This window comes from Prionailurus viverrinus, chromosome D4 (genome assembly GCF_022837055.1).
Source record: "Prionailurus viverrinus isolate Anna chromosome D4, UM_Priviv_1.0, whole genome shotgun sequence".
Classification (NCBI taxonomy): Eukaryota; Metazoa; Chordata; class Mammalia; order Carnivora; family Felidae; genus Prionailurus; species Prionailurus viverrinus.
In genome coordinates this window covers 71057520-71084472 of record NC_062573.1, presented here as the reverse complement: position 1 = coordinate 71084472, position 26953 = coordinate 71057520, and the positions used below count along the sequence as shown (strand labels likewise).

Here is a 26953-nt window from a genome sequence, read left to right as displayed (position 1 = left end):
TTAAAGTTAATGCAACAATACATTTCTATTTGTAAAGACTGAGAGGATTGTGAGCAATCTGTTTGTTAAAAAACAAGAGGTTGATCAGTATAATACATGATTTAAATTCCAGTATTTAAAGAGACCTCAAAACATTATAGAATTTAGATCTCCTGTCTCTTCCTTTCAATCAAAGGTACTACTTATCATCTAAGTAACTGTAAATGATTTCTGGGACTTCAAACCACTGGTTTGACAAAACCCAAAATAAAACAGAAAATATACCATTTGCAACAAAGTAGCAACACAAGAGACACAACGACCCAGTGGTTTTACACATATGCAAGAACAGGAAAAGCAGCCACAGCGACAGAACCCACACAAAAAAGACATTGCAGCAAATTGTTGATTCGCTCAATGTGACTGCTACTCCTGGTAAAGCCTTCATTTGCAGGAAATAGGCATTGGTACTGGATGGTAATGAAGATTATAAAAAAATTAAAAATAGAAAAATATCAGCATGCTTTAGGTAAATCCTTTGTGATCCTTGTACATGTGTGTATCTCTATACACACATTGCACACATATATACCTACACACACACAGACACACACAAACATAATGGATTACATCTCTACTGGATTGTGATGTAAACCTTATTTCGTACTTGGTCCTATTTGGAAAAGTTTGACGATCATTGGTCTAGAGGAACTGACTCGTTAGTGAGCTAATGCTGTATCTCTGCACTCCTTAGAGCGAGAACAACTCATCAAGGTACATTCCCGTCCAGTGGCACGGATCCCTATTTACTGTTCCTCATGTGGCGGAAATCATATGTGGTAACACAAACGAACGAACTACAGCTGTCATCATACCAAAGTACATATTGTATCTTCGTGCAGGTTCTTAAATAGAGGCCTTCGAGTTTCCTAATTCAATTCCCGAAGGGTTCAGTGCACTCCATCTCTACGTTGTCACGTGCAAACCTTGGGAACAAATACAAGCAGAAGAGAAATGAGTAGAGAATTCCAATTTCCATTTTATTAAATCTTTACACTATCAACAGTAAATCTTCACGTTAACGTCACAGGGATTCTGGGACCAGAAATGCTGGTTTTCCACAAAGAACTAAATAGAGGCCAAGTCTCATTCTTTTAATCCTTGATTAAATTTAAGCCTATCTGAAGATATCAGATACCCAATATCATTTGCAATTGGTATAATAATCATTGGCTTAAAAGAATGAAATAGTTTGAAAATTAGAAGAATATCACAAAGGGTGGCTGGCTGTACTAGAATTATTGTTTTGGAATGTTATCCTTGGTTTGGGAAAAGTGTATTGGTACCTTTAGTATTTTTTCATAAACCAAGGAAGCGTATGTGAGCCTGACTTTGGGACTTTGGCTTGAAACTCAATGATAAACCTGTTGTATTTGTGCTACATAGTTTGTGTTGGAAAAACACACATTTTTTGGTGTAGTCATCTCTGAAGTATGTAAATATAAAAATGATTATAGTCTTTGACCAAGCAAGTGCTACTTCCAAAAAAATTTTAATTTTTTTTAATGTTTATTTTTGAGAGAGAGACAGAGACAGAGCATGAACGGGGGAGAGGCAGAGAGAGAGGGAGACACAGAATCCGAAGTAGGCTCCGGGCTCCGAGCTGCCAGCACAGAGCCTGACACAAGACTTCAACTCCCGAACCATGAGAACATGACCTGAGCTGAAGTCGGACGCTTAACTGACTGACTGAGCCACCCAGGTGCCCCTGAAAAATTTTAATATAATTCAAGAAGAAGAAAACAAGTGATATAGGCAGATATTTTTATAGCACATTATTTGTTAATGTGAAAAACTTATGATGGCACTAAATGTCCAGCAATTGTGAAATGGGTCATTAACCCTATGATAATGTGGACTACTGTATTAGATAATTATACTACTATTACCTTTAATTGGACATATTTTAAATTCAGTGTATAAAAATACCAAAAAGAAAATACACACATTTTATTAAATTTTTATTTTGCAATTTCTTATTCCTTAGATTTGAAATGTAACATAGGACATCTTTCTTTTCCACTGAGATGTCAAAGCCAAGTCTTATAATGCACTTTTTTTTTTTTTTTTTTTTTTTAGAGAGGGAGAAAGAGCATGTGAGCAGGGGGAGGGGCGGGGGGTGCGGAGGGGAGGGAGAGAGAGAGAAGGGGGGGAGAGAGAGAGAGAGAGAGAGAGAGAGAGAGAGAGAGAAAGTTTAAGCAGACTCTACGCCTAGCATGGAGCCTGACTCAGGGCTTGATCTCACAACCCTGAGGTCATGACCTGAGCCAAAATCAAGCGTCAGACACGTAACTGAGCCACCCAAGTACCCCCTTATAATTCACTTAAAAAAAAAAGTTTTTTAAGTTTATTTATTTTGAGAGAAAGAGAGAATGAGTGAGCAGGGGAGGGGCAGAGAGAGAGAGAGGGAGAGAGAGAATCCCAGGCAGGCTCTACGCTGTCAGCACAGAGCCCGACACTGGGCTTGAACTCACCAACTGTGAGATCACGATTTGAGCCGAAACCAAGAGTTGGGCCCTTACCTGACTGAGCCACCCAGTGCCCCTATAACTCACTTTTAATGAGCAAAACAGAACTCAGGCTTGACTCCTTTCACTGGGAGAGCTGTTTAGTTTTGCTCAGTTTCCTTTTATAATCAGCTCTATAAAGCTCCTTAAATAGTAAATACTAATGTAAAAACAGAAAAAACCATGGCAAGTAACCATGTAACCACGTAAAGAGACTGATGGGAACAGCAAAAATATTGACTGTGTCCTCATTAAAATGGTAACACTGCTGACTGGTGGGAATTTAAGTGATTTTTTTTTTTACATAAAAACTTTTAAAAATAATTAATATGCTTTTATAATGAGATGGAAATACATACTTTTCCCCCTTTTCCTTCCCGCATGTGGGAGCCACTCTCCCGCCAACCTTTTCTAGCTCCTACCCAGTACACGCGGCAGAGTCGGGCTCCTTTGAAAACGTAACAAGTGTGCCAGAGAGAAAACCATCGCCATGAAAATAAACATTCTCAAAAGGACTCTGGACGTTCCGATGGCTAGCCTGCCTTGTCATTGTGAGAATGGGTAACGGCTGCATTTTGCCTCAAACGCTGAATTTAAATAAGGATTAAATTCGAACTTTATGTTTCTTACTCTCCTGGGTCATTTGTTTCATTAATAATTAAATTCAATCTCTGTTTCCCTCTCGTTATTATTACTTTACCACAATTATGATTTAATGTGCTTAGAGTGGAAATTGAGTTCAGCGGGTTTAGGAGATGTTACGCGAGGCCTGCAGAGCAGTGCTTAGAAACACGGGCAAGGCCTCCCTGCCAGCTCAGCCCCTGACTGTGGGTTAAACCAGGCCACACTGAGGATCCCTCCAGGAGGCTCTGCCAGGGCACCGCGGTTTAAGAACTGGGAAGGGGGGGGGGGGTACTATAAATAATACCAGAACTTACTAAGGCAACTGGAAAAAAAAAACAAAACAAAACATAGATCTTAAGAGGTAGGAAAACCTCATCTACTTTGGACTTTGTAGCTTTTTTAACATTCTTTATTTTTTCTCCTACTTAACTTTACCCAATATCTAGGACACAAACGAGATAGCCTTAAAAGGCGAAGTTGAATACTCCTTACAAACCTCTAGGACATAAGCAAGGGAAAAGGTGGGTGCCACACACGTGGACACGTACTTTCTTGTGGGCTTTCAGTGTCCATCAAAACATACCTGTTGTTCTTGGGCCCTGGGACGGATGGCACACGCTGGCGTGTGGTGTGGAACTAGGTGAGGTTTGCCTGAGCTATTTGCTTAAGGCTCCTTTCATCTTTATCAGGAGATGGGCAACAAGGCAACGCCACAGAGTCCGACTTAGTCACTAAGACATGGAGGTGAGGGGCACCTGGGTGGCTCAGCTGGTTGGGTGTCTGACTTCAGCCAGGTCATGATGTCACGGTTCATGGATTCAAGCCCCGCATCGGGCTGTGTGCTGACAGCTCAGAGCCTGGAGCCTGCTTCAGATTCTTTGTCTCCCTGTCTCTCTGCCCCTCCCCTGCTCATGCTTTCTCTCAAAGATGAATAAACGTTTACAAAAAGAAAAAAAAGAAAAAAAAAAAACAAATGGACTTGAGCACTGGCCATTATAAGAGGATGGAAAGGTATAGGTGTCCAGCAGCTAAACACCCTGAAGTATCTCACTAGGGCCAGAAAGGGAGCTGATCACCCTCAGAAAGAGGCCCTGGCTCAGGGGCTATGATTTATGAAGGCTGAACTCCCCCTTCACCCTACACCTCCTTATAGCCGTTCATGTCAGTGCTGAGTTTCCCGGCCTTTCATCCAAGCAACAGATGGCAGAGGTAGTCCGGTATATCTGCCACGGACTGTAAGTTCCGCTAGAAGAAACCTTAAAATGCTACTGAAATTTCTTCAAACGGGCTCCTGCCTCCGTGAAGGGCTGAGCCTGAAACCAGGAGTGTGGAGAACCAGTGGGCTGGCTGGCTGGGCTCAGTCCCCTTGTAAGACAGGGATTTACTGAGAACAAAGGAAATCTAATTCTTTTATTTTTTTATTTTTAAAAAAATAAATTTTTTTTTTAACGTTTATTTATTTTTGAGACAGAGAGAGACAGAGCATGAACGGGGGAGGGGCAGAGAGAGAGGGAGACACAGACTCGGAAGCAGGCTTCAGGCTCCGAGCCATCAGCCCAGAGCCCGACGCGGGGCTCGAACTCATGGACTGCGAGATCGTGACCTGAGCCGAAGTCGGCCGCCCAACCGACTGAGCCACCCAGGCGCCCCGGAAATCTAATTCTTATTAGAGATGATGACATCTGGACTAGGATAGTTAAATGCATGTAATATTCTTCACTGCAGGAGTGACTCTCTTGAATGAGCATTTTGCATATATTCACCATGAAAACCCTGGTTTTTTAATATAACAGCAGGTAGGTCTAGAGTTTTGTTCTCCCTGCATGCTTTTTCATCCTTCTGGTTTCTACCGCCTGCTCTGCTTTCCCTTTGGGGAACTTCTCCCCCTAAACAAAAGGCCTTAAGAGAGGCATTCAATTACAAGATGTGCGCATGTTCCAGTCCTAGCCAATCAGAGTATGCCATCTCCCTGGCCAAAGTGATTGGGTTAGCACAAGGCATGTGACCCAAGCAGGACCAATCAAAATCTTCCCTGGGAATTTTTAGCTCGGCTAAAATGTAAAAGTGCTTTTTTTTTTCATTTCTTTTTTTTTTTGTCCTTTCATATTGTTTTTTTTTTAATATATGAAATTTATTGTCAAATTGGTTTCCATACAACACCCAGTGCTCATCCCAAAAGGTGCCCTCCTCAATACCCATCACCCACCCTCCCCTCCCTCCACCCCCCATCAGCCCTCAGTTTGTTCTCAGTTTTTACGAGTCTCATGCTTTGGCTCTCTCCCACTCTAACCTCTTTTTTTTTTTTTTTCCCTTCCCCTCCCCCTAAAAGTGCTTTTAAAAAACCATTTAAAATAAAGAATTTTAAACATATGCTAAAGCAGTGAGAATCACATATAAACCCCTTGGAATCCAAAACCCAGCTTCAACATTTATCAACTCATGGGAAATCTTGGGAAAGGATTAATGGTCTTTTTCTACTGTTGAGCCTAACAGGCTGTTCAGCCTAGGAGTATGGTGCTGCCACAGCCATCGTATCTGTCAGTGGAGAGAGTCTGACTTCAAAAGAAACCCAAACATAACATGGAATTGTGGCAGAGTCTTGAAGATGACATTTGAACCAGCTTGATCCAGCTGAGCCTGAAGCCACCGCTACCCCTGTACTTTCTTTGTGCTTAAACTAGATAAAGGAAAAGTTTCTGGTACTTGTAAAATGTGTCATCTTATATGAACACCTTAAGGAAACATTCAATTAATATTTTTTAACATCTTGTGTTTATTTTTGAAGTATTTGGGAAAATAAATTCATGGGAAATCTAGAAGAATAAAGGAGACGGGGAATTCTTGACATATTAAAATGAGATCACCAGCATTTTAACTTCACTCTGCTCAAAGGATAATTTCAGTCCCATTGAAATAACATCCATCTACTAAACAATTTAAACGACATAACATAAACATATTTTCACCCTTAAATAAAAAAAACCTTATAAACAAAATAATCAAGTCCCCAAACCCATTCAGAGTCTCTGATTCTGAATTATCTTCAAAGCAATGAATGAATGGATATAATCACTCCTACATTAGCATTCTGGTAAGCCATTCTTGGGTATAAAATGAACTATTTTCCTGGCTGTTCCTTCACCATCCATAATACTTACCCTTTTGCTTTGCTAGTTCTTGTATTAGATCTTCATACACTTCTTTAAAGAGGTCCTCTTCAGATTTTGTTCCATCTAGGTAAACTGGGAAGGAGAAAGAAGGGTGGATCGGTTAGTACAGGATTCTTACTCTGGCACTTGACATCTCTTAGGAATACGAATAGGTTTGGGGTGCCTGGATGGCTCAGTCCATTAAGTGTCTGATACTTGGGTTCAGCTCAGGTCATGAGCTCATGGTTTCATGAGTTTGAGCCCGCACCTGGCTCTGCACTGAGTGTGTGGGGCCTGCTTGGGATTCTCTTTCTCTCTCTCTCTCTCTGTCTCTCTCTCTTTCTTTCTGCCCCTCCCCCACTCACACCGTCACTCTCAAAATAAATAAACTTAAAAAAAAAAAAGAATACGAATAGGTTTAAACAAAGAATGCAGGGCCATAATGTAAAAAGAAATTAATAGTCATTAAAGAGAGAAATAGATTACAGTCAGGAACAATAAGTTAAAAAAAATTTGGTTTCAGAAATGCATACTAGCAGATGTGAAAGTTATTTTTTGAAAAAGCAAGAGTTACGTGGTACTGTGCATGTGGCACTTTAGGAGCACTGCAGAGGTGTCTCCCCAAAAGAATCATTTAAGGGGGTGGTTCTCCAACCTACATATGCATCAGGCTTGCCTATGAAGCTTCTTGAATCATGCAGGGGTCTGGGCTGTGCCACGTATGTACTGACTCAGAATTCTCCAGGCCCAGGAGATATTTTTACCCAAACTGGCATAGTTAATTTTGAAGAAAAAGTAGAAGCTATGTAGTTAAAGGAAGGAAAGAACTCTTTAATCAGAAAACTGGAGGTCAGGGGCGCCTGGGTGGCTCAGTTGGTTAGGCGTCCGACTTTGGCTCAGGTCATGATCTCACAGTTCACGAGTTCGAGCTTGGGCTCGGTGCTGACAGCTCAGAGCCTGGAGCCTGCTTCAGATTTTCTCTCTGTCCCTCCCCTGCTCACACTGTCTCTTTCTCTCAAAGATAGATAAGCATTAACAAAAATAATTAAAAAAAGAAAAAAGAAAACTGGAGGTAAGAGATAAACTTGTCTGTTAAGAAAAGGATGCACAGTTTGGAAGGGCTAGAAGCTGGGAGGTCGGAACACTGTAGGGATGAGATTTTAGAGCAAGGCTGTCTGTGCCTTAGTCTTTAGGGGCCCTGAAGTATGTTTGGATTTTATACCAGAAAGCTGGAGACTCTGACGATATTTCAGCAAAGGGGGTGGGGGGCATGGTTAGAGTGGCATTTGAGATGGAGAGGGAGAGTGCCGCTCCGTATCTATTTCGTCACCCTGTTCTACTGAGCACACGTGTCCAACATCACACCCTCTGCATCCACCCTCACATAGCCAGGGGAATCGCACTAAAACAAGAATTTGATATCAACTATGTCCTTGTTTAAAATTGTTTTTTCAGTTTACTCATTTTGAGAGAGAGAGCGAGTGCACGAGCAGGGGAGGGGCAGAGACAGGAGAGAGAGAATCCGAAGCAGGCTCCGTGCTGTCAGCGCAGAGCCCCATGCGGGGCTTGAACCCACAACCCGTAAGATCGTGACCTGAGCTGAAGTCAAGAACAAGACGCTGAGTCACCCAGGTGCCCCTACCATGTCTTTGTTTAAAACCTCTCTGTACAGGGCTTCCCACTTCTCCCAGGATAATGCCCCAAGTCCTTAACTGGCCTGGTAGAGTTTAGATCTTCCCTGTGTCTCCAGTATCACCTCTCTCTCAGTTTTCTCTACCAAAAATACACCAACCTTCTCTCTCTCAGGTGCTACTAGCTCCTTTGTGTCCCTGGTCTTTTCGGGTACTCTGGAGTGATCTTCTGTCTACCGACCTATCTCCCTTTGTCCATTTAAACCCTTTAGAGTGTGGTTTAAGAGGCTTCTTCAAGGAAGCCTTCCCTGATTGCTGGGCCTTGGGCCGTCCCCCTGGAACTTGGTAGCACAGCACTTGGCATAGCTAGAGAGGACATGCTCGTGTAGCCAGGATCTTTAGCGGCTGTTTCCTGGACAGAATGTTGGCTCTTACAAGTGGGGGCAGGTTTTGTCTTACTTCCCTTGACATCAGCAGGACACTGCCTTACACACAGAAGACATTCACTCAATATGAGTTTCATGAATGACCACCTAGAAGCTGACAGGCTTTGACGAGAGTTGAAGACCGAGAAACAGAAACCAGTAGCGCCTACTGTGGAAGCAGAGAAGCCCAGAGTGTTGTGGCTTAGAAGGATCCTTTATTATGTAATCCAAGAGGAAAAAAACCTCCTAACGTCCTTGCTCTTGTGGACTTAAAGGCAAAGACAAGTAAATGCCCTCTGTAGAGGGAGAAAAGGCGCTTACCAATCTCCCACGTGATCTTCGCCATTTCTCGTCTGTGCTTTAGATACATGGGCCACACGTGGCCATCAAAGTACCCTGGGGTGTCTGGAGGCTTGTAGACTCTCGTACTATCAAAACACACAGGAAACTTTATACTGATGGAAACACACAATTGATAAACTAACAGTGGTCAGGATAATGGGAAAATCACTGAGACTTAATCTAAACAGGATTAAGAGCATACATACATTTTAGATTCAGTGCTACTTACAAAGACAATAAAATGGATTTACTTTCCGGGTTCCAAAAACATTATTTTTATAATTCGCTACCATTCATAATTATTTGCCTACGCTTCAGTGCTTTATAAAAAAATCAAGAGCAAATATCAACATAAATAATGACAGAGGAACTGATATGTTGGATTAAGCTTTCAACTAACTGGTGTCCTTTGTGGCTATAGCAGAACAATGGTTCACAAATTTAAAATTATAATCAACATGGGACTGGCTCACTTGAAGATTTAGGACAGAGAAGTCAAATGGTTTGTCAAAAGGCCTATTCTTGGAACAGTAATTTGCAGGGTGCCTGGGTAGCTCAGTTAAATGTCTGACTCTTGATTTCAGTTCAGGTCATGATCCCATGGTTGTGGGACTGAGCCCCACATGGGACTCTGCACTGACAGCTCGGAGCCTGCTTGGGATTCTCTCTCTCTCTCTCTCTGTCTCTCTCTCTCTCTCTCTCTGTCTCCTCTTCCCCTGCTCACGCCCTCTCTGTCTAAATAAATAAATAAATAAATAAATAAATAAATAATGTATGTTAGAAAAATAATTTGCATTAGTCCAGGTGGATGAGCATTTATGTAACAAGGTTTTGCTCTTTATGTAGAAGAGATGAAGCCTTGTTGACATATACACTGCTCAATAATGTTCTTTCCTTGTTTTTCCCACAATTTTGTCTTTTAAAAAATTAAAAAAATGTTTTTGCTTAAAAAATTTTACTTTTTGTTGAAGTACAGTTGACACACACTAGTTTCAGGTGTGCAACACAGGGATTCAACGTGCCTATATGTGACTCCATGGTCACCATGAGTTAGCTGCCATCTGTCACCATACAAGCTGTTATAAATACGACCAACTCTATTCCCTATGCTGTACTTTTCATCTCCATGCATGTTTTGTCCTTGGAATTCCAATCCACAAAGGTGATATCAAAACTCACCTCCTCCTCCTCTTACATTCTTCATACGGAATGGTCAGAAAGTAGCTTCTGTTCCATAGTGTGTCGAGGGGCCTAAAATAACAGCATATTTAGTTCGCAAGGCTTCCCTTCCCCCACCCCCCCACCATTCACTAAAGGTCAGTATAAGGTTGAGGATGCTTACTTATAATTAAAGAGAAGGAAGCCTTCGACGATCAATATGGGAATTTCCTCGGCACTTCCAGAGTCTGTTGATGCCAGGGACTGTCCTTGGCTTTCCATCCAGCAGGAAATGGTGGACATCATTTTTTCCATATTGAGCGCTTCAAGCACTTCAAGTAAATGTACAAAAATACATGAAATGAATACAACAGAAGTTTTATGATGTGGCTTGGCATGATGAGTATGTCTAGGGCTCTATAAATACATAAAATAATACTATTTCATTTACCTTTCAAAATAGCTAATAAATATTTTAGATAAATTTAAACTCAATTATTGACAAATTGATATGTTTGAAATACTTAAAACAAAATTTTTTAATATTTATTTTTGAGAGAGAGAGAGAGAGAGAGTGCAAGCAGGGGAGGGGCAGAGGGAGAGGGAGACACAGAATCTGAAGCAGACTCCAGGCTCTGAGCTGTCAGTACAGAGCCCGATGCGAGGCTCGAACCATTGAACCTGGAGATCATGACCTGAGCCAAAGTCAGACGCTCAACCGACTGAGACACCCCGAAACATTTTTAATATGTGAAATTTCAAATATATACAAAAGTAGAGTACGATGAATTCCCATGGCCCCATTACCAGCTTCGACAATCATAAACTCGTGGCTAATCTTGCTTTATTTATAATGCCTGTTCCCCCGTGACTACATAAAAGTTTAATATTTTTGATAACAAAATATCTATAAATTAGTTTGAAAAATAAATGATATGCTGGGGAAAATACCTGCAATGTATTTCACAACATCTTTAATATACAAAGCATTCTCATAGGCAATTAAGAGAAAAATCATTAAAAATTTTATAAAGGACATGAATATGTCCTTTTCAAACTCTAAACTGCGCATACTTTTTGAGCTTACAATTATAATTCTGCAAAAGTATTCTACAACACTGATTCTCAAAGTATAGTACGTAGACCAACAGCATTGGTATCACCTGGGAATTTACCAGAATTGTAATTTCTGAGCCCTACTCTGGAACTATTGAATTGAGCCATCTGGACTTAGGTTTTTTAGGGGAAGGTTTTAAAATTATCGATTAATTTATTTAATAGGCATAGGACTCTCAGGATTTTCTCTTCTGTTATTAGCCTTGGTAACTTGCATTTTCCTAGGAAATTGTCAATTTCATTAAAGTTTTCTAATTCAGTTGCACAGAACGTCCATAATATGCTCTTATCTTTTTAATGCCTGTAGGCTCTGTAGTGATACTACCTTTGTTGTTTTTGATATTTGTAATTTGTGCCTTCTCTTTTCTTCTTGATCCGTCTTGTCTAATCTGCTTAGGGATCAGATTCTTGAATTTGTAGGTTTACGTCTTATGCCAAATTTATGATGTTTTACCTACTTCTTTAGCACCACACTCTTTCTCCTTTCCTTCTGAGACTCCAATGATATGAATGTTAGAGCTTTTGTTATTGTCCCATATTTCTGTTCATTTCTTTTCAGTCCATTTTCTCTCTGTTGTTCAGATAAGAGTAATTTCTACTGTTCTGTCCTTAAATTCAGATTCTTTCCCCTGTCATATTTATTCTGTTCTTGAGCCCATTTGGTGAGTTTTAAAATTTCAGTTTACTGTATGTTGTCAATTTAAAAATTCCTATTTGATTTTTACCTCTTCTATTTCTTTACTGAGGCTTTCACATTTCTCACTTGATTCAAGAATGTTCACAATTGCTAGCTGAAGCCTTTTTATGAATGCTGCTTTAAAATCCTTGTTAGATAATTCCAGCATCTGGGTAATCATGGAGTGGTTGTTGATTTCTTTTCTCATTCAAGTTGAGAGTTGCCTGGTTTTTGATGTAACGAATGAATTTCAGTCTCGTCCTGGAAGGTTAGGGTATTATGTTGTGAGGCTCTGGATCCTATTTGATCTTTTTTTTTTTTTTAATAGGTAGCTGCCCTGTTTAGGTGTGGTATGCAGGTTTAGGTGGGGATGGGTGGTCATCCCCCTGCTAAACCTCACCAACATGGAGTGGGGGCAGCCACGAGGGGAGATGCGGGTGTAGCCTCATTGTTGCTTGGTGAGGACAGACGTTCAGCTCTCAACTGCATCCTCCTGACAGTAGCTGACGCTCCTCAGGTGGGGACAGTGGAGTCTCAAGTAGCACCACCTCCCACCGCGTCATCCTGTCTCTGCTGTAGGTGGCTGTGGGAATCCAGCTCTCTGGCTCCAGTGATAGGACCCCGGTGGGGTCCTTGCCTTGCTGGTAACGGATGGGTCCAGAAGTCTTGCTCACTAGTCCCTGCTGACACCATGAGGGGACGATGGTTTTTCCCTCTGTGTTTAGCTACAATAGGGTGGATATTATCAAAATGATATTCGATTTGAGTAGGCCATCCTTTTCCTGGTCCTTTGACTAGAGGGAACAGGTTTCTTGGGGGTTTTTTTGTCTGCACCTATTGATGATTCCATGTTTCACACCCTTCCAGTACCCCTTCCTGGATATATGACAGGTAAAAAGAAAACCCACAGAATCAGTCATGCCCTTCCTCAAGTCCTGAAGGCCCTAGGCGTTTGGCTCCCTTCTTTTCATCTTCGAGTCTTCCTTTGTTTGTCATGTTCCATCAAGGATTTTCAATTATAAGGGGGAGGAAGAGCAAGGAATGGGGCCAATCCAACTTAGCTGCAACCAGAAATACCATTAGTTTTAATATATCTTCATTACTGTTCAGTTAAAAGGATCTTCTGATTTTCACTGCGATTTATTCTTTGGCCCACAGGATACACAGAAGTGCTTTGCTTCAGATGAACTGTGATGACGTCTGGAATTTACTTAAAAAATATAGAAGGAGAAGGTAAGGGTACAGATGAAATAAATTGGTCAAGAGTGCATCATTTAGAAGTTGAATCCATGAGAGTTCATTATACTTTTCTGCCAACTTTTGCATATGTTTAAATTTTTCCAGAAAGAAAGGATACTGATTAATTTCTAAACGCTTGGGAGTTTTCTGCTTACTCTTTTGTTACTGATTTCTAATTCAGTTCTCTGTGATCAGAAGATACCTCTATATTACTTCAAGTTACTGAAACGTACTAGGAATTGCTCCATGCCCTTGCATACGCTCTCTATTTTAATTAATGTGCCCGGTATTCTTAAGAAAATCAAAATGTGTATTTTGCTGTGATTGGCTACATGTCCCATATATGCTAGTTCAGTTAAGTTTGTTAATTGTGTGCTTCAAATCCATTATACCCTTATAATTTTTGTCTGCTTTTCCTACTGGTTACTGAAGAAGTTATATTAAAAATCTCCCACAACTGGGGTGCATGGGTGGCTCAGTTGGTTAAGTGTCCGACGTTGGCTCAGGTCATGATCTCAAGGTTGGTGGGTTCAAGCCCTGCACCCAGCTCTGTGCTGACAGCCCAGAGCCTGGAGCCTGCTTCAGATTCTGTGTCTCCCTTTCTCTCTCTGCCCCTCCCCCACTCACACACACACTCTCTCTCTCTCAAAATTAAATAAACTTTAAAAAAATTTTTTTAAAATCCCACAATAATTATAGATTTATGTATTTCCCCATTTAGTTTTGTCAGTTTTTGCTCAACATATTTTGAAGTTATGTTATGAGGTGCATACAAATTTTGGATTGTTTATCTTCCTGTTGAATTAACTTATTTATCTCTTTGTTTTTAGTAATATATTAGTAACAGTATCTCTAGTGACACTCTTCGTGTTTACTTTGTCTGATATTAGTAGTTATACCAGATTTCTTTCAGTAGGCATTATTATTCACATGGCATTATCTTTTTCTAGCCTTGTCTACTTTTCTTTGTCTTAATATTTAAATATATCTCTTGTAAGGAGCTTTTTTTATTTTTCTTTCAATCCAGCTTGACAATCTTTGTTGTATTTTAGTTCAATTAATTTAATGTAGCTACCAATATATTTGGCTTAAATCTATCATCTTACTCTCATTTTCTACTTTTCCATATCTTTTGACTTCTTTTTTTTTTTTTTTTAACGTTTTTATTTATTTTTGGGACAGAGAGAGACAGAGCATGAACGGGGGAGGGGCAGAGAGAGAGGGAGACACAGAATCGGAAGCAGGCTCCAGGCTCTGAGCCATCAGCCCAGAGCCCGACGTGGGGCTCGAACTCACAGACCATGAGATCGTGACCTGAGCCGAAGTCGGACGCTCAACCGACTGAGCCACCCAGGCGCCCCTCTTTTGACTTCTTTTAAGTTCTCTGTTTTTTACCTCTTCCGACTTATTTTGTATGTATCAACTACATTTTAATGATTCCATCTATTTATAAACTTGATAGCTTTGTGTCTTTAAATTAACCTTTTGGTGGTTATCATAAAGATTTCAACATTACCTTGATTTACTTTAAATTTGTGTACTTGCCTAAAAATTTCAGATTTTCCTTAAGATAGACTCCTGGAAGTGGGACACTTGACACACGGCATGAATATATTAAGGACTTTGGGACATGCGTTCAGTCTCCCTTCCAGAAAGCTTATGTCAGTTGATATTTCCATTTATAAAAGTTTTTGTTTTATTAATTAAGCCTGTGCCATCATTAGATAATTATTTCTTTACAAATCTGTTCACTTTGGGGCACCTGGGTGGCTCAGTCAGTTAAGAATCTGACTCTTGGTTTTGGCTCAGGTCATGATCTCAGGGTTTGTGATATTGAGCCCCACGATGGGCTCCATGTTGAGAGCATGGAGCCTGCTAGGGATTCTCTCTCCCCCTCCCTCTCTGCCCCTGTCCTGCTCATGTGCACGTGTGTGGACACAGGCTCTTCTCTCTTAAAATAAACACTGAGAAAAAAATCTCCTTGCAGGATAAGTGGGAAAAAATCATTTACAACTCTTTGGCTACTTCTGAGGTTGACTTTTTATTGTATATTTATTAATCGAATAACCTTTTGCTTTTGTAAAAAGCTTATTTATATCCTTGGACATTTTTCAATTAGAATATTAGTGTTTTTCTTATCAGTTTATAAGAACTCATTTGCATTAGAAATAATTCTTTGTCCGTTGTTGAAAATGGTTTTTCCATTGGGGCGCCTGGGTGGCGCAGTCGGTTAAGCGTCCGACTTCAGCCAGGTCACGATCTCGCGGTCCGTGAGTTCGAGCCCCGCGTCAGGCTCTGGGCTGATGGCTCAGAGCCTGGAGCCTGCTTCCAATTCTGTGTCTCTCTCTCTCTCTGCCCCTCCCCCGTTCATGCTCTGTCTCTCTCTGTCCCAAAAATAAATAAACGTTGAAAAAAAAAAAAAAAAAAAGAAAAGAAAATGGTTTTTCCTTGTTTAACTCTTACTTTTTAATAATCTTCCTTACAAACCTTTGGCGGGGGGGGGGCGGGTAGGAAATAAAAAAAAATATCCTGGCTACAGTTCAAGACACAAGAACAGGCAGCGAGTCAAGGATTTTGCTTCTCTTAAAACTATCATGTGTCTGTAAGAACTGATTACACAACATTTTTCCTCTAAGGTCGTCAAAGTTAAAAATAAAGAACACAGTTTATGGGTCTTTAAGAGAGCTGTTTCTGCTGCCAGTGTGCATAAACACTCAGTGATCATCTTGTTAGTTATCAAAGTTGATAAGACCATTAAATATAGTTTATTAGCATGACATTCTCTAGAGGAAAATAAATATTTTCTGACTTTATAACCCTTTGGCTTCAAAACAGTATTAGATTGGGCAAGGGAGCGAGGTGAATCCATCTAAAAAATATTCACTAACCCTTATGAGCAGTGGAAAGAAGAAACCAGCTGTCCGGTGCACCTTGGTCACTGGGAGGGAAGCCCACAGGATGAGCTTGGACTTTGTTCCAGGCAAGACTGCAGGGAGGGGGTGAGAGTAGAGCTATGTGTGCCCCCCCAGCAGGGATGAATATAGTACCAGCAAACATACCTTGTTCTAGCTTTAGAAAAAAAAAATCTACTGTTCCAATGTTTTCAGTTTTAAATATAAAACTGGGGAAAAAGGGTTTCGTTTATTTATTTATTATTAAAAAAATTGTTTTTAATGTTTATTTTTGAGAGACAGAGATAGAGCATGAGTCAGGGAGGGGCAGAGAGAGAGAGGGAGACACAGAATCCGAAGCAGACTCCAGGGTCCGAGTTGTCAGCACAGAGCCCGATGCGGGGCTTGAACTCACGAACCACACGAGACCATGACCTGAGCCGAAGTCAGACACCTCACCGACTGAGCCACCCAGGCGCCCTGGGTTTCATTTATTTAAATAGTTGGACATAAATCAGAAACCTTTACAAAAGCATGTGTAGAGTATAGCAGTGTGTTTGAGCACGTTTCCAGACTGTCTTCACAGACAGAGGTTTGAAACAGAAAATGAACATTTGTGCATGTTTCACAAACTCATCTACTTACCGTCATACTGCAGAAATCCATTTGCGTCTATCTCTATCTCAGACTCTGGCTGAAAAAATAATGAAGCACCCATCAAAACTGTGCAGTGCAGAAATAATACAATTATAGAATGAAGAGGTGATAAACTTTTAGTAAACGCTTTGCATGAGGAGGATAAATAAAATCAGAGCCGCAACAATAAGTAATGCCATCTAGTGAATCAGTGACATTACTGCATGGAACCTGCCTTCACTACAAAAGCTGTATCGTTCAGCAAAGGCTTTTTGGACATAATTTAATCAACCGGCTACTAGGATTTTGTTGTGTTAAATGAATTACGTGAGAAGTTTTAGATACCTTAAAGAAATCATCCTGAGATACGATACTGCAGTTTGGGAGGTGTTTCTGCAAATTCTTAGCCAGCGTTGTCTTCCCGCCATTTGTCACACTGAACAAAAAAAAAGGAAAAGAAAAAAAAATCAAAAATACCAAGAAGGAAGATGCATTTAATATAAACCATTTTAAAGTGATCTTAAAAAAAAAAAGGATATTTAAAACAATATGTATGGGATGCCTGGCTGGCTCAGTCGTAAGAGCATGTGACTCTTGACCCTGGGCTCATGAGTTCGAGACCCACACTGGGTGTAGAGATTACTTAATAAATAATTTAAAAAATAAATAAGGTAAAATAAAACAACATGCAATGTCTAAAAGAAATTATTGGGGCACCTGGGTGACTCAGTTGGTTGGGCATTGGACTTCAGCTGAGGACATGATCTCATGGTCTATGAGTTCAAGCCCCACATCGGGCTTTGTGCTGACAGCTCAGAGCCTGGAGCCTGCTTTGGATTCTGTGTCTCCCTCTCTCTCTGCCCTTCCCCTGCTCACACTCTGTCTCTCTCTCTCTCAAAAATAAATAAACATAAATGAGAAATTATTTCTTCCATAGATATGTTGGCAAAACCATAGCCCTAAGTAGATCTACCATAATAAATGATAAGAAATATACTGGAAAGGATGGAGGAGAAAGGAAACTAAGTACTGGGCAAGTGAACTGGGTAATACTAAGGCTTAAAAATATAGCTACTATGTGGGAAGCAAAAGAATGTTCTGTGTGTACTGAAACATTCACAGGGTTCATATGCAAAACCACAGAATATGAGCAGCACTTTTGGTTCAAGTGTATAAAATTGCAGGCGGGTCATTGTGATTTTGTTTCCATGTATCGTAGAGAAAAATGGAGGATGGGCTTATTACAAGCACTTAGCACACATCCACAGCTCTGCTGTGCTGCCTCCTTTCTCCTTAACCTCTCTCCGCTTTGGGGAGAGGTGGGAGAACCCATCGAAGCATATCACATGCAGTCATCAAGGCTGGACTGTGACATCAAGGAGAATGGGGACCCTGACTAACTGCTCCGTGTGTCTACTTTTCCAGCATCTAATGCCACACACAGCGCTTCTCTAGTCATTTGGTCAGAGCTTTTCTCAACCCGGGGCTGACGTTTCTGAGGGTCTGTGGACAGACTCAGACTTTGTGAACTTGAATGGGAAAGAGATTACATCTTTATTCTTACTATATTCTAACAGAACTTTAGCTTCCCCTTTAATTATGAATATAAGTAACAAACATCAGTAGTCTTTACAGTACCTGTGACTTTGTCACCAATAGAAATCATAGATATTTTCACATTATGGTACAGTTGGGGCAGATATCTTGAAGCATCATCGACACTCATCATTATTTCAAATTTATGGCAGTTTTCAGACCTACCGCTGGATACTGTTATCTAATAAGTTAGTAAAGAAATGTATATATCACAATGCTACAATTTGTTTTGAAAATATTTTTATAACTGTATTTCAATATAACTGGTTTTTCCTCTGTATTCCTATGTTTTACTTTGTGCATTTAAAACCATTCCTCAGGGGCGCCTGGGTGGCGCAGTCGGTTAAGCGTCCGACTTCAGCCAGGTCACGATCTCGCGGTCCGTGAGTTTGAGCCCCGCGTCAGGCTCTGGGCTGATGGCTCGGAGCCTGGAGCCTGTTTCCGATTCTGTGTCTCCCTCTCTCTCTGCCCCTCCCCCGTTCATGCTCTGTCTCTCTCTGTCCCAAAAATAAATAAAAACGTTGAAAAAAAAATTTAAAAAAAAAAAAAAAAAAAAACCATTCCTCTAGGGGCGCCTGGGTGGCTCAGTTGGTTGAGTGTCTGACTCTGGATAAGGGCTCAGGTCATGATCCTAGAGTCGTGAGATTGAGTCCTGCACGGGCTCCGCGCTGAGTGTAAAGCCTGCTTAAGACTCTCTCCCTCTCCCCCCTCCCCTCCTGGTACTCTGTCTCTTCTAAAACCAAAACAACAAAAAACAACAACAAACAAAACGTAACGTTACTTGAGGCAGCTCTTTCTGCTCACAGGTCTTGTCCCCATGCTACAATAAAACCACTTGGTTTCTCGGAAAACAAACAACAAAATATTATATTAAGTCAAGGCTTCATCATACGAACAAATGTCCATACTACAAAAGACTCTCTTTTGTTGTTTAAATGTTCATTTGTTTTTGAGAGAGTGTGTGTGTGTGTGTGCACGCTCAAGTGAGGAAGGGGATGAGAGAGGGGGACAGAGGATCCAAAGCAGGCTCTGTGCTGTCAGTGGGGCTGAACTCATGAGCCATGAGATCATGACCTGAGCCAAAGTAGGACGCTTCACCAACTGAGCCACCGAGGTGCCCTGATGGTACGAAAAACTCTTAACTGCACATTTATTTGCGAGAACCTGTGCTTAATCCCAGTTGAAAGAGTACAATATATTTAAAATCTAGAAAAGAAACTAACAGGGGCGCCTGGGTGGCGCAGTCGGTTAAGCGTCCGACTTCAACCAGGTCACGATCTCGCGGTCCGTGAGTTCGAGCCCCGCGTCAGGCTCTGGGCTGATGGCTCAGAGCCTGGAGCCTGTTTCCGATTCTGTGTCTGCCTCTCTCTCTGCCCCTCCCCCGTTCATGCTCTGTCTCTCTCTGTCCCAAAAATAAATAAACGTTGAAAAAAAAAAATTTTAAAAATAAATAAATAAATAAATAAATAAATAAATAAATAAAAGAAAAGAAACTAACATTAATTCACCAAAATTGTTTATTGGATTTATTCAATATCACCTATATAACATACCTACAAAGTACAAGAAATAGGATTCAAGATTTTCCAATTAACCTTAGAATACACAATTGGGTAGGATATGGGTGATCTTCTTGAAAAGATGGGAAAGTGGGGCGGGGTGTTACTTTTTGCCTTGAGAAAATACTGGTACACTTTTTTTTCCCCTTTTAACAAAAAAGGCCATAACCCATGTTGAGTTTATATAGTTCAGATTCTGAACTTTGGTTTAAAATAGAGAGTAAACAGGGATAACTTTATTATAGTATAAGCAACCTGGTTAGAAAATGTGTCGTGTTCTAGACTTAGCCCTTTCAGATGATACAGTCAAACTGACAGTAATTAGATCCCTTCTCATTGAGTTAGCTGGAGACAATGAAGAACAGGTACTTCGGTTTTGTAGACTTGGAGGAGACAGACCAGGCAGAAGGCAGTCCAGGTGAGACACATGGGAAAGGGAATTTAACAAGAATTTAACAAGTTGGAATTGAACAAGCTCAAGTCTAAGATCTACACTTGGAATCCTGCTCGGGTGACAGCTTAAGACTAACTCTTCCCTTTCAGCATGCTCAGAACCACCAGGCGCCAAGCTCACAACCACCTCACGTGCATTCCAACCTCAGGGCAAGAGTGTCCCGACAGGTGCATGCTTTATCCTAGGATATGGGGAAGGAAAACGACGACCTACTCGGAGCCACTTCCGCCTTTGTTCATAACACCCAAATAAACGCACAAGTCCTGGTCCATTTGTTTTTTCGTTACATAGCCAAGAGACAAGAGGGTTAAGTATATTTGGAATATGACAGAGCGCTAAGGAGGAGTTAAAAAGGCTATCTGTAGGTACTTAAACAAGAGGAAATCCATTCTGTAGCAGGTATATATTAATATTTCCATTTTAAAGTTGAGGAACCTAAGGACTGAAAAACCGTATACTCAGAAAGCTTGCCCAAGATAACAGCTAGCAAGTAATAGCATACAAAGTCTAACTCCAAGGCCCATGGAGTTATATATATATTTTTAATTTTATTTTTTAAAATTTACATCCAAATTAGTTAGCATATACTGCAACAATGACTTCAGGAGTAGATTCCTTAGTGCCCCTTACCCATTTAGCCCATTCCTCCTCCCACAACCCCTCCAGTAACCCTCAGTTTGTTCTCCACATTTATGAGTCTCTTCTGTTTTGTCCCCCTCCCTGTTTTTATATTATTTTTGTTTCCCTTCCCTTATGTTCATCTGTTTTGTCTCTTAAAGTCCTCATATGAGTAAAGTCATACGATATTTGTCTTTGACTGACTAACTTCACTTAGCATAATACCCTTCAGTTCTACCCACGTAGTTGTCTATGGATGAATGGATAAAGAAGATGTGGTATAGGGGCGCCTGGGTGGCGCAGTCGGTTAAGCGTCCGACTTCAGCCAGGTCACGATCTCGCGGTCCGGGAGTTCGAGCCCCGCGTCGGGCTCTGGGCTGATGATGGCTCAGAGCCTGGAGCCTGTTTCCGATTCTGTGTCTCCCTCTCTCTCTGCCCCTCCCCCGTTCATGCTCTGTCTCTCTCTGTCCCAAAAATAAATAAATGTCGAAAAAAAAAAAAATTTAAAAAAAAAAGAAGATGTGGTATATATATACAATGGAGTATTACTCGGCAATCAAAAAGAATGAAATCTTGCCATTTGCAACTACATGGATGGAACTGGAGGGTATTATGCTAAGTGAAATTAGTCAGTTGGAGTTATATTTTTTAACATGAAAATCTGATAAAGATTATATACCCCTTCCCCGGAAAAGTGAATATCATCACACATGCATTACATTTTCAGGATCTTGACTGACTCTTGAACGCTTTGGAATCCCCACTATTCCTGGACGTCTTAATGTAATGATTATTTCATAGGGTAGTAAGTGGTAAGTATACAAGAAAGATCCAACACTGAGTCTAGAGGAAGGAAGAAAGGTAGGAGCAGAGGTCACTGCAGCCAAGTCTGGCAGGTGCTTCGCAGAAGCAGCACTAAAATGAAATCTTGGCACTTGCTGAGGAAGAGAGAGTAAAGAGGAGGCTTTCTTAGGGAGGTGTGGGCAGCACCCAGTGCACGTAGCAAGAAAGCCAGAGGCAGATATTGAGAAGAAGGGAATACGTAGAATGCAAGTTGGACTAGATGCTAGAGTAGACTGGGCAGCTGCCTCCCCAGGTGCACCCCTGCTTCCGAGGCCTGGTGTGGACTGACCCTGCTCTCAACTCCAGGGCAGGGCCCCGCTGGCCTAAGCTCATCAAGGCAGGTCCATCCCTTTGGCCACAGTGACTGTGTGCACAGGGTACAGCTAGTGCCGTCACAGGGAAAACCATGACTTGGAGAGAGGCAGGCTAAGAAGAATAAAGTCTCAGGACCTGCTGGTCCTTGTGACCAAAACGTGGAGCCAAGTCTAGGACGAATCCAAGTGGAGGAAGACACAAAGAGATGGAAAGAAACAAGTCTTTGGGGATACCACAGAGCTCCTGTATCAAACCTCTCCTACAGCCTACCTGTCCCTGAAGCTAATGCATTTCTTTTATTATGTATGGAATGGTCTTCATGCACAGGATACTCAGATTACATTCTGGGTGACTGATAACCACTGACTATTGTTCACTAAGGGAGAGAATAATTAAAACTTTTTTGCAAGACAATTCAACTGGCAGAGAGGTATGGAAAAAAGGTTAAGGGCGGGGGAGGGACTGGAATTTGGGAATGAGGGTCTGGATTAGGATGATGGCGGTGAGCACAGAAGGGAAGGCATGGACAAGAGAAGCCATGCAGAAAAAAACTGGAACTCTGGTTCTGGTTAGATGGGAGCTAGACAAGGCAGAGTTCTGCCACTGAATTCATCCCCTTTGACTTCTGATTACTTACCACAGTAATGTAATACAATAACACAGTGATCTTCCCCAAATCACAAACTTCTAATTTTAATAGTCTCAAGTATTTCATTAATTGGACCGCGCACAATGTGAATGTACCCAGAAGAAAGATGAACATAAAACAGTAGCAAAACAAATAATGTCCCTTGCTGTCTTATTTGCATGCACACCTCTGGTACCAGACAGACTGGGCGACCATATAATTTAGGACACTTTTGAGAGGGAGAGGGGCACACAGCTAATAATTATGCCAGGGCAATGAGGACATAGGATAAAAAAGCATCTGATGTTAACTCCAGAAAAGAAATGGTAAAACAGGCAGATTTTGATTACTGAGGGTCCTGTTTCTCTGTTTGTAAGAGACTCTCTCATCTCCTGCCGCCATTTATAAAACAGCCAGTGGCCTGCTCCTTTCTTCAGGATTCAGGAATCCTGACTCCTCCTTCCCCACCATGTCTACAGGAAAACACCCTTTGGACATCCTGAGTACGTCCACCGGCTGTTTGTAGCAAAATTACTCACCCACTGATTCCCACGACAAATGTTTTCATAATTAGCTTTGAAAATCACGTCTTCGTAAAATTTCCTAAAAATTAAAAAAAAAAAAAATTGAACGTGTATCACTTGGATATCTAAAGAAATAAGAGTCCTAAATTAGGAGAGCCAGCTGAGGGGGAAGGATGACCATGACCTCTGGGGAACCCCACCCTGGATTATCCACATTCAGAAGAGCTTCACCTCGTACCAGCTTCTCTGTCGCACTCACAACAGCTGGCGTGTGCTCCAGGCTTATAGGCCAGAGTCTCAGAGACCACGCATGACAGAGGTTCATAACTCTGAAACTGTTTTAAGATTCAATCACCTGGAGATGACCCGTTTATTTCCCCAGTGGCAGGGAACCCACAGAGCTGGGGGGAAATGTCACTGCTGGCCAGAGGCAAAAGAAAGTGAATTCCCTTTAAGGGTACTATTTCCTCACTCAAAAATCAAAGTCCAGGGCCAGGGTAGACACACTTTGAGCCTTTGGGAGGCAAGAGGCAAACTCAAAGTTATTACGTAGGTACTTCTACAACAAGAGAGAAAACAAGTTTGCATAACGTTTTTTTTTTGACGGAAGTCAAAACGTAATAATGGAGTACAATTTTGTTGTTGTAATACACATCTACTAACGAGAAGAATGGAATTCCTTTCTTACTGGGATAACATCTCTCTTGCTGGATTTCAAAGTTAGCGTTCCTAATCAGAAAACTGACTGCAAATGTTCAAGACTAGGGCCAGGTTTTAGCCACAGGCCATTGTTTGTTGACCCTGTGTCTAGTGGGTGGAGGGCAGTTTCACACAAGGCCCCCTAAGGTTCAGTAAAGCAGTCCTATGGATATTCTAATGGAGTGTTTTCACCTCTTTACGTGAAAAGGAGGCGCAGCTGCAGGGAATCTCACAATAGTGCTTCCTGAGGGTTGCCTGAACTAATGCTGCTCTTTATTCTGGACTGGCCTGGTGGGGTGATCAGGGAGCTAATCTGGGCCACTGGGGTGAGTGGCCACGGAGCTGGAGACCCCCAGCAGCCCTCCCAATTCCCATCCCTGATCTGTGTCCAAGCAACTTATTTTCTTTCTTCTTTCCAAGCTGCTAAAAAGCACTTTATTACCAAGAGCAAAGAAAGGATGCCCATATGTGCTGGCTTAATTGTGAGGCTCTCATGTATAATAGATGTCATTTTTATTGATGTATTATTAATGGCTGTGAACACTGAGTGGCAAGGGCTCCTGGTCCCCCTGCTTCATGCCACAGCTGTGCATACACATGAGGATATTGGATCAATTACACAGCATGCAAAGAACAAGTGTGGCTGTGGCAATGGAGAGACGCTTGAGGGGATTATCTGGGTGGCAACAAGCAATTCAGAAATAAGGAGTGAGAGTCAAGAACGTACCTGTAAAATTGCTTGGGCTCAGGAGGGAATTCCCACAGTCAAATGCAAGTTTTTATCGAAACAGGAGCCCTTAATTCTATGGTAGTCAGCAGTCTCAGCCTGCCCAAGACTGTTTGGGTAAATGTCGGCTACAATTTAGTAGCACCGATCACATGACCATGTGCTGAGAGGGGTGGGGAACTGGGAGAAGCCAAAGCAAGACAGGTGCTGGGGTGAGGGTGGGCCCAGCAATACCAGAAGTCATTTATTTCAGAAACCGCACTGGATGCACAGGGCAGCACCAAGGTGAACTCCAAGTGCAGGGCTGGAACCGTCCACCTCCACACTTTGTTATTACACTGCCTGCTGCCCACTTTGAGAACTGTTTTAAAATCACACTTAAAAGCCAGCAATCAAGACTTGCCCCACTCCAAATATATGTAGTAGCAGACCCCATGAGGTGAAAACCAGCTTGATCAACTACAAACTAAATCACGGGCTGTTCCTGGAGAGACAACCCCTATTTGATCTGGGGCATCTGATTCCCTGGACTCATGTATTTTATTTTCTCAGCACAAAGTTTTCCTCAACAGCAGAGTCATTTACATGGGGGGGAAGAAACTAAAATAGCCCAGAGCAAACCCAAAATGAGTATTTTAATTTCTTCTGATACCTTTTTTACCCTAAGTAAGATAGGATGCTGAATCCTTTTTTCACTACTTGTATGTGCTTATTCCGTGTATTCCACTACTAACCGAGGTACATTTTGGCCTCTAAACCGCAAAACGGTCAGAAGCGGTATGTGCAGAAATCAGCAGATTATAAGGAAGAGAGCAACTCTCAAATACACGTAACGAAACGTACCTCTCAGGGCATCTAAAGAACAGTCGGATATTTTTTTTTTAATTTTTTTTTTCAACATTTATTTATTTTTGGGACAGAGAGAGACAGAGCATGAATGGGGGAGGGGCAGAGAGAGAGGGAGACACAGAATCGGAAACAGGCTCCAGGCTCTGAGCCATCAGCCCAGAGCCCGACGCGGGGCTCGAACTCACGGACCGCGAGATCGTGACCTGGCTGAAGTCGGACGCTTAACCGACTGCGCCACCCAGGCGCCCCAAGAACAGTCGGATATTTTGAAACCGGTGACATGTTTCAGGACTTCTCACTTAGTTGTTTTGTTCAGCAGATATTTTGATTATCTTCTCCCACACAACAGGGAAGTCTTTTCCTACTATTGTTTAAACTTTGCTCCCTTTTAGTAAACAGAATTTCTGAACACTCAGCCCAGGCCCCTCTCCCTTGGAATCACTTTTATCTTTCACTAACCCCCAGCAGAAACTTTCAAGCTTCCCTTTACATAGACCCTCCTGTAAAGTTTTTTCTTTTAGGGTTTTTTTTTTTTCCTTCCCTTAAAGATACAACTGATTTTATTACATAGACTGTGCTATTTTGAACTGAACGCACACTTGTATTTCTTGTATGCTCTGGCCCTTGCCTCCCACTGGATATTCAATCTGCTAGGTGAGGGGTCGGCGAACTTCTGTGAAGTGCAGACAGTCAATGTTTTCGGCTTTGGGGACAGCAGCTCAGCTCTGCTGTGGCGAAGAGAAAGCGGTCACAGGCAATATATGAGCCAAATGAGCGTGGCTGTGTTCTAGCAAAACTTTATGGACACCGAAATGTGAATTTCTGATAACTTTCACGTGCCACAAAAATCTTCTTTTGATTTCTTTTCAGCCTTTTTAAAATGGTAAAAATCATTCTCAGTTAGCAGGCCGTACAATAATAGGTGGCAGGCGGGTCGTGGTGAGTCCACCACAATACTCGTGGAATAAAAGGCTGTCTCCTCTCGTGGGGATCAAGAGCTGGCCCTGTCCCTGGTGACTTCACAACCCTACCACCTCTTGGTTGTCTCTTACTAAGGATTATTATGGGCCGTTAAAGCACGACGCCACCACGGACACATCCTCCTCGGCAGGCCATCTAGCAGCCCGTTTGGGGTGTTGAGAGTCCCAACAGGGCTCGAAAGACGCAACCAGGTTCGGGGTCCAGCACTGCCACACATCGGGAAGACCTTCAGGCCTCGGGGACGCTGCGCAGCGCGGCCGGGTCGCGCAGATACTCACCGGCGCCAGTTCGAGTCTTCCCAAGCAAAGCTGCACAGGCGCTGGCCCAATGCGCGCCTGTCGCTGACCCGCCGCAACCCCCAAAGCTCGCTAGCGGAGAGGCCCAATGCCCCCCCTTCCGCGCTCCTACCCGGTAGGAGGCGGCCCAGGTAGCAGCCGCCAACCGAGGGCTCCGTCCCACTCGGGCCGGACGCGGCGCCGGCTCCAGCACCGGCGGGGCGGGGCGGGGCGGGGCGGGACTCCGGCGACCCGGGCCACGCGCGCGCGTGCGCCCCCGCAAGGTCCGGCCCTTTCTCATCGGGGGCGCGCGCAGCCAGGCCAGCCCCGGCGCGAGCCTGCGGCGCCCTCCCTCGGCTCTGGCTCGTTCCGCCGCCGCGCGCGCCGCCGCGCGCGCCGCCCGCGCTCCCGCCGCGCCGGAGCTGCCAGTCCGGGAGCCAATTAGCGCTCGG

The 26953-nt window shown here is 42.4% G+C and overlaps 1 protein-coding gene and 1 non-coding gene across 3 annotated transcripts; both read right to left on the bottom strand.

Moving 5' to 3' along the window:
• Positions 1 to 26723, bottom strand: NMRK1 (nicotinamide riboside kinase 1). 2 transcript variants are annotated; one of them, XM_047831332.1, is made up of 9 exons: positions 26505 to 26723; positions 22986 to 23049; positions 16779 to 16869; positions 16443 to 16491; positions 10060 to 10207; positions 9897 to 9968; positions 8697 to 8830; positions 6329 to 6412; positions 1 to 965 (listed from the first exon to the last, which is right to left on the bottom strand). In XM_047831332.1, the coding sequence occupies exons 2-9, from the start codon at positions 23012 to 23014 to the stop codon at positions 946 to 948; spliced, it is 627 nt and encodes a 208-aa protein (XP_047687288.1). In that variant the 5' UTR covers positions 23015 to 23049; positions 26505 to 26723; the 3' UTR covers positions 1 to 945. The 2 variants fall into 2 exon arrangements, with proteins under 2 accessions (XP_047687288.1, XP_047687289.1); XM_047831333.1 differs by having other exon boundaries at positions 8697 to 8803.
• On the bottom strand, positions 2926 to 3039 carry LOC125151054 (small nucleolar RNA SNORA12). The gene has a single exon (XR_007146612.1). It is a non-coding gene; the product is annotated as a small nucleolar RNA SNORA12 (small nucleolar RNA).
• Positions 26724 to 26953: the final 230 nt, after the last annotated feature.

What these genes read in the sequence shown, in the direction of transcription:
- NMRK1 (XM_047831332.1), bottom strand. Translation starts at nt 23,014, where the DNA reads ATGAAAACATTTGTCGTGGGAATCAGTGG. An exon ending in TTTGTCGTGGGAATCAGTGG is followed by an intron (nt 16,870 to 22,985) that starts GTGAGTAATTTT and finishes TTTTTTGTTCAG; the next exon opens with TGTGACAAATGGCGGGAAGA. An exon ending in GAAGATCACGTGGGAGATTG is followed by an intron (nt 6,413 to 8,696) that starts GTAAGCGCCTTT and finishes TCTCCTTCCCAG; the next exon opens with TTTACCTAGATGGAACAAAA.